The 7,914-nt window shown below is 42.1% G+C and overlaps 1 protein-coding gene across 1 annotated transcript in view; it reads right to left on the bottom strand.

The window, feature by feature from the left end:
• ABCC8 (ATP binding cassette subfamily C member 8) overlaps window positions 1-7,914 on the bottom strand; it is a 154,741-nt gene that overhangs the window by 45,922 nt on the left and 100,905 nt on the right. The window contains exons 21-23 of the mRNA XM_006024884.3: window positions 5,902-5,986; window positions 4,580-4,660; window positions 1,455-1,592 (exon numbers count right to left, since the gene is read on the bottom strand). Of these exons, the coding sequence (XP_006024946.1) occupies window positions 1,455-1,592; window positions 4,580-4,660; window positions 5,902-5,986 (304 nt within the window). The remainder of the gene's footprint in view (window positions 1-1,454; window positions 1,593-4,579; window positions 4,661-5,901; window positions 5,987-7,914) is intronic.

The raw sequence follows: 7,914 nt of genomic DNA, 5'->3' as shown, positions 1-7,914 counted from the left end.
TGACCCCGCCCAACCCCCTCCCTCTCCCCCCTGTTCGGGTCTGACACCCCTCCGTTCGGGTCTGACCCCACTCCTCCTCCTCTTACTTTGGGTCCAACCCTGCTCCCCACGCTCCCCCACTTTGGGTCCGGCCAGCCCCCCCCTCCTCGGGTCCAACCCTGCTCCCCCTACTTTCGCTCCCATTCAGGTGCAACCCTGGCCCTGCTGCTTGTAAAGTGCTCATGGCAATTTTTTTTTTTTTTTGCCACATGTGGAGGTGGGGCAGAGGGAGCTGCCACACCGGCTGCTGCAGGGGGAGGTGGTGCAGGGGAGGGGCTCCCGTTTTAACGCAGCTGGTCCTAACCCTGGCCACCCTGCTGCACAGCCAATTGGCGCATGTGCAGTTGAGCAAAAGCCTTAAGGACAGACAGACAAAGCCTTTTATTATATTAGAATATTGAAAAGTAAAGTGCCTATTGTGATGTGTCATTTAGTATTAAAGTAACCCAGGAATTCAGGTGCAGACAGAAGTGCAACTCCCCACTGTAACTGGGAACACTTTGCAGGAAGTGTTCTGAGTTATAACAATCCCTGGACCAAACAGAAGTTCACTGTTGGTTCCAGGGGGAAGGGTAATCTAACTGCTGGCTGCCAGCCTGCCGCTGGTTTCCCCCAGCAACAGCCCTGCCTCCCTGCAAGGCTGCAAAGTTTTCAGACTGGGAGGGGGGAAGGGAGCAGAGGGAGCTCATTCTAAGGGTTCCCCAGCCAGTGCTGGAGTGTGGGGTGGGTGAATTGGAGCCTCCCCCCCACAACTCAGGGGCCCCACCACACCTACCCCACCCTCCAGTGGCAGCTGAAACTCCCCCAGACTGAATTCCTCCCACTCCCTTTTCCCCCTCCCATTCTGAAAACAGTGACAGGCTGGCAGGCAGGCAGACAGCAGTTATAGAAGATGCTCTGTTTTGAAATGTCTTCATCTGACTCCTTTTGCAATGAGGGTTCAGAATTTCACCCAATTGGCCATTTTTTAATAAGTCTGCAGCTGTGCACTTGTGTTGGGTCACAAGCTATAGACCACTTTCTATGGCCAGACTGAGTTGTTACTTCTGTCTGTGCCTGAAGTGTCTATTTTCTTCTCCCTTCACCTCAGTTTTCTTGTAGTTTTCCTTCTGCAAAATAATTGCACAATAATGTCAAAGACATGAACAACTCTGTTCATTTTCTGATAACTGAATTGTTTCAAGGCTGTAAAGAGAACTTTTTTTTAAAGTGACTAGTGTTTTTAGGTGATGAAGATAACTGAAAAGGGAACTGATTTTCATAAAGGGCTGAGCACCTAGCTTCCCAAGGTAGCCAGCATAAATTATTTAAATATGTCTGAAATTGGAAACTCATATTAAGACATCCAGATGATGCTGAAATGCAATAAGAGCCCTGCTATAACAAGAGAAATGAAAAGATGACAACTTTCTTACCCAGTCAGCATGGGGTAGGTACTGTAGTTTGTGAGTGACAAGGATAATTGTCCTCTTGTCTTCTCTTAGCATTTTCAGGATTCCTTCTTGCATAAGATGGTCACTTAAATGGATATCCAAAGCAGAAAATGGATCATCCTATGCATGGGCAGGTGGGAATGGAAAAAAAAATTAGCTATGCACCACATTGCTGCAGCCTGGCTTCTAAAGGACGTAATAGAAATTATACATATTAACATTGATGCTGCTATCAGCAAAATCAGTTGGATCAATACTGATAACAAAAAGAAGATTATCAGTAAATCAAAATTACGCTGTGGCTTTTCAGACAGCCAATAATAAAGCAGGAGTTATTCTTTTGAAGTTAATCTGAAATATGGTAATATTAGCTGAACCCGTGTTTCAGTTTATTTAGTGCACACGGGCACAGCCAGTTTCTTAAGTTGCACTGTGCAGATTGACAGACCCAACCCAGGGTAGTCAACTAAGTTGAGGGTACATGTATCAGAAACTTCCATAGAAATTGAGTATAATCAAAACTTAATTTTACTTGGCAACATGTTTTCCTGCTGGTAAGGTATTTTTTTCCCACTTATTAGAAAACATAATTTCATTATTGAAAAACCACCATGGCAGAAAGCTTGATCATTTCTATGATCTGGAGCAGATGTTTACTTTAACAACTAAACAGAGGAAATTAGATTCATTTTGTCCTATTGGCTCATTGATTTTCATCAGATTGATTGAGGAAGGAGCAAACTTATATTTTTGTCTTCAGGATTTACTTATTTGATCCTGTTTATACTGAGTTACAGATATATGGGCTGTGGCTACTGGTACTAATATTGTTGGTAAGATTTACATGGTCTTTTCACTGGATGTTATTTATTATGTTAAAGGTACGGATTCTTTTTCACTTGGAAATTTGCTCTTTCCTCCATCCACGTAGTGGACTTTTGGGTTGGATTTTCAAAAAGCACTGAGAATTGGGTTAACTCCACTTTCTGTCATGAAAATCGAATTCAATGGGAACAAAATTACTCTTTTTTCCTGAATTTTGGACTAATTTTGTATTGAGATTACTTTTGAACTACATTTTTACTTGTGACCACATATGTAATTGCATTTGGTTTTCTTACATACTTGATTAAAATAGTAATATGAGGGAAATAAATGGTGATGAATATTGTAGCATGTATTTAATGGTAACCTCACACAAGGAGCATATTCTCAAAACACAGCATAGTGTGACAGTCACCCACTTCCACATAAAGTTCTTGGTAATCATACAGCCAAAATCTGAGTAATGTTAAAAACCATATATGAAATTATCAGTTGGTTTTCTGAGTTCCCTTGTTCTGATTTGGCTCAGAACCCATGATTCTCAACCAGGGTACCATGAGATATTTTCCAGGGTCCACAGGGTACTATAAAATGTTAGCACTGTTAGGCGTGCAAGCATGATTCACAAGATAAACCCAGAGATTTCAAACAAGAATTCGCACTGTTAAAATCATTGTTGTTATCTTTCTGAGTTTCTGCACAGAAGAACTGACCTAATATTTTTCTGTAGCCAAAAAACAAGTGAATGCTAAGAGCTGGCATTTTCTGAGGGGTGCCTCGAGTCTAGAAAAGGTTGAGAAATCATTGGTCTATGCAATGATGCTCTGTTATTGACAGATGGAGGCCCCATATTAGCTCTGCTCCACTGCAGCACTTGGCCAGACTACTATATACCTCTGCCGGCCCACTATAAGTAGCTGGTGTTGTGAAAGGATTTTAAGTCTCTAGGAGGAGTCGTGCAGGTGTCATGTAACTTACTCGTCAGTCCTGGGGAGAGGCCTGTGACTCTGCCCTTTCTCAGCTCCTGAGAAAAGATGCATGACACATGGCTATATCCACATGGCTAGCATGCAATGTTAATTTAACTCAGTTGCAGAGGATCTTCAAGAGGCTATGACCTTGAGAACTAGGCTTCAAAAAGAAGCTCTCAGCTGACAGAGACAATAAACCCACCAGTGTGTAGTATGTACTTTGGTTTCCTAGGCACTAGTTCAAGGGCCTCTTCACTCTCACCATAGCAGCTTCACTCATGTTGGGGTAGGATATATCAAAAGCCATGCCAGGTGAGCAAGGAGCTTGTTTCTCTGCAGGAGAGATGTCTAACACAGGATGACATTAATGTTATTGTTGGGATAACTTGGGATATTTTTACATACACTGTGGATGTTAAACCTCTAATTGTGAAAAAATAAATGAAAGTGTCAAAGCAGAATTTCATCTGACACTGAAGAGTTAACTCCACAGCTTGTATATTTTTTATCTTCATAGCTATCTGTTCACCTGTCGTATTTAAGGGTGGCTGTTGTACAGGTATTCAGTTTCTCCTGGAAAAGTTGCTTTCCCAGGGGAAATAACGAGTGTACAGACATTCAGGATTTTTCTCACAGAGCGAAAATGTCCAGTACGGGGGGGAAACAACATGGGAACAACCAGGGTTGAATCACTCCTGGGAGAGTGAATGGCTGTACAACTTCATCTTTTGAGAGAAGCCACAGCACAGTCATCCAGCATCCCAGGATGCTTTGTCACCCCCTTTCCCCCACTCTCATGGGAAGACAGCAACAGCTTGCTGAACTCCACTGCTCCCAGCCAAGCAGGGAGCAGAATACACCTCCTTTACAATCCCACGTATTGCTGCAGGAAGACACAGGCTAACCCTGAGCATTCCAGGTCAGCCAGTCAGGACATCCTTATGCAGTTTTGCAATTCTGTTGCAAGGCAGACAAAACAGTCTGCAGTGCACACACTGAGATTTATGCACAGGGGATCCCTAGCTGTGCAGCATCAGCACTGAAAGCTATTTGCTCTTCAGGTGCTCACCATGTCTGTTCAGGTACCTCCAGTAAAGTTTTTCTACCAGGAGAACAAACCTTGAAGAATTCTCCGAGATCATTTGAACCTGTGGATGCAGACTTTATATTTTTACATTGTATGTCAGGTAAAATAAAGGGTGCACATTAGGAGTGGTTCAGAGAAACAGAACTTTGTGTGCTGCCCTGTTAAAAATCCTGAATGATTATACATAGTACTATGATTTACAGCACACAGATAATGGTCCTTACCAGGAACACAATGCTTGTCTGCTGATAAAGTGCTCTGGCCACACTGATGCGCTGGCGCTGCCCTCCAGAAAGATTAATACCCTGGAGATAAGCCAATAAAACAATAAACAATTGATCACAGAATTGTTAATTTAATTCTATGGCTGAAATTTTGCTTTGTTAATGATGATGTGGAAAAAAGATTAAGGATGGAAAGAACCCAGGAATAACTTTTTGTAGTCTTGCAATTCAACTAGAAAAAACAGCACATTAGTTGCCGGGAAAACTGGACCTCTCCATTTTGAATTCTGGGCTATATGTACAGTATTGTAAACATTATTAAAGCTTTTCCTTCAGATTACATTGACTTGCTGAAATGTTCCACATTTTCTCTTATGAGCTAAGAGGAAAGGTTTAAATAATCTCAATTATATGCTGAAAGTGGCTTTTTAAATGTTTGTCCTCCTTTCTGTATATGTACTTCAGCATTATCAAAAGTACTTTTAAGTGAATTAGGCCAGATTTCAAAATGTGGGAGCAGCTGGGTGTCTATCACTTAAGACAGTTTGCCTTTGAAACTTCTGGTGAAATAGAAAGAAAGGATAGAGATTGCTTATACATATTTGTTTCCTTACAAAATCCCCCAAAATGTTTTCAATATATTTTCAATTATACTCTCCCTAATTCAAGAAACATCAGGTCTAAGAATATTCTGGATGTCTATGAAGATTTCTGCAATGCTTGATGCTGCTTTGGTTACCTAACGTATAAAGTTTGTATTATATGACTAAACTGTAATTGGTGATTTTTAATCACAAAAGCAAGCCATGCTGTATGAAGCATGATCCGCCTGTAAAATGAGATCTGGGCTGTATCCCCAGCCTCACCACAAACTTGCCTTGAGCAAGGTATTTAACTTCTCCACTTCTTCCAGCAGGGTGTGTTATAGCTTAATTCATTAGATGTTAATCACTTTACATCTTCAGATAGAAGTCAGGTGTGTCAAACATAAGCCTAACTTTTACTTTTATTCCTGCAGAGACCAAATTACACACAGTGAAGTCAGGACAGATATTTAAGATAGCAACTAGGGACTACTGAAAAACATTCTGACAGGAGATCATTTAAACCAGTATATCTCATACAAACAGCAACCATTTTTATGTTTACCAAGCAATGGGGTTTCAGTCTAATGACCTAAAAATATGTTTAACTCAAAGACTGCTTTCATTGCCAACAAAGCCTCTAAGATTAAAAAAAAAAAGCCTAAAGGCTTAACAAAAAAACCCAAAAAAACAAAACAAACCCCTATGAAAAATAACCCCTTGTGGATGGTTACTGACCCTCTCTCCAATCTGGGTTTGGTCTCCATGAGGAAGAATGTCAATATCAGGCTGAAGGGAGCAAGCATCAATTACTGCTTTGTATCTGCAAAAAAAAAAAAAAAAAAAAAAAAAGTGCTGTAAATCCACACAGATACTGCTAGACTTTCACATTTCCTACCTGCAAAGGAACAAAGATTAACCGGCTGGAAAAAATCACACAGTGGAAAAGCCTTGTTTGTTAGGCACTAATTGTTCTAATGGGATCTCTTTTAATCACAGGCAAGTAAATACCATTTCAGCTAACAAAGCATTTAAGATCAGCTTCCCAGGCCAATTTAAAACATTTAGAGTCTAAAAATAGACAAAACAAGCACCGCTTCTTTCATGGTGCAGTTACTCTTAAATGTTATTGTGTTTCCAGAATCAGGGCCTTAGTTTCCTGATTTGTTCATGTCATAGCTACAATGGAAAAAGAAATAGTATTTATTCACTATAAATATGTAGCATAAATCATTATATTGTGCATATATGTATACACGTGTATATATACACTCACTTTTCTAACAGAACACTGAGAAGGTATCTACACATGCAACTAACATGAATCAATAAACTCTGGAATAGTTTGAGCCAGAGTAAAATACTCCCAAGTGCAGTGACTATATGTGCGCCCAGGACAGCAGCAATTTGAACTTAGGTGGAGCAGTTTACAAGAGGGCCACTCAGCCCTGGGCTCTGCGTCTGCTTCAGCATCTCCGCTTTAGAATGGCAGTGGGGGCCCTTTATCTAAAGCTTGTCAAAAGAGCTTCAGCTAAATTGCTCCCGCCACCATTTTGAAGTGTGGGGACGCTGAAACATGAGACACAGGAGGCTGCTGGAGCGCAGTAATTGTCACGCTCCAGCAGACTCGATTAATCAAGTTGACTAATTAGCCCTGCAGTAGACATTACATGTCTACATGTGTGCCCCTACTAGGCTTGAGTAAACTAATTAATTTCACAGCAGGGTACTATTTCTAAATACAAGTACTCTTCTGCAGAAGAGTGTTTTACTCCTCAGTATCATATATGTAGATGCTGCCCTGGATCGCTGGGGCACAAGGATGCTTTCAGTGCAGGGGCCACCTGCTGGCTAGCCCCACACTGAAACACCCTCATTCCCCAGCCAGACACTTCACAGTATGTTGAGCTGAGGGGAACAGCTCCAGGCTGACGAGCTGACCCCTGGGGCTGCTCCAACCTGGATCAACGTGTTGTGGTCCCAGGTGCACATTCAAATGGCACACCTGGGAGCAATAAACTGCAGAACAATAAACTCTGGGGTTTATTGCTTCACATTAATTGCATGTAGAGATATGCCCACTGATATCAGCTTGCATTGGAACAGATTCGATTAATTGAGCCTGCTGGAATGTGGCAATTACTGCACTCCAGCAGCCTCCTATGTCTCATGTATCAGCATCCCCACACTTCAAAATGGCAGTGGGGCACTTTATCTAAAGCACCCCATCCACCATTTTGAAGTGCAGGGATGCTGATATATGAGATGCTCTGGGTGCTTTAATTAGAGCGGCTCTCAGAGTGGCTCCAATTAAAGCACCCCTCCTCCCCTGGTGCACTTGTATAAACACCCTTTAAAACCAGAGTCTCATCACTGCAGGAGCACAACTCTCTCAGGCCATGTCTACATATGTGCTTTAAGTAGAATAATTAGCTGTGCAGTAAAGCATCACCTTCTACATGTGTGACAGTATTAGGCCGCACTGAACTAATTTACATCATATTAAGATAGTACTGTCCTCGACAGTATGCCGGGGTAATTTACTGTGCTTAAACACACGTGTAGACACTGATTGCAGGTGTAAATTGTGCCTAGTGAGACCAGCCAGCTGGGGGCCAGACTCTTGCCTGCCACCTAGCCATGTGGCTCTACACTTTCAGCACCTTGTGCCCCAGGCAGCCCCTCTACTGCCTGATGCCACCACCCAGAGCCCAGGACTGAGTGGCCAGGTGTAAGCTGCTCTACCCCAGC

The sequence above is a fragment of the Alligator sinensis genome, unplaced genomic scaffold (genome assembly GCF_000455745.1).
Source record: "Alligator sinensis unplaced genomic scaffold, ASM45574v1 scaffold447_1, whole genome shotgun sequence".
NCBI lineage: Eukaryota > Metazoa > Chordata > Crocodylia > Alligatoridae > Alligator > Alligator sinensis.
Note: the sequence above shows the minus strand (reverse complement) of the source record. Positions and strands in the feature narration are given on the sequence as shown.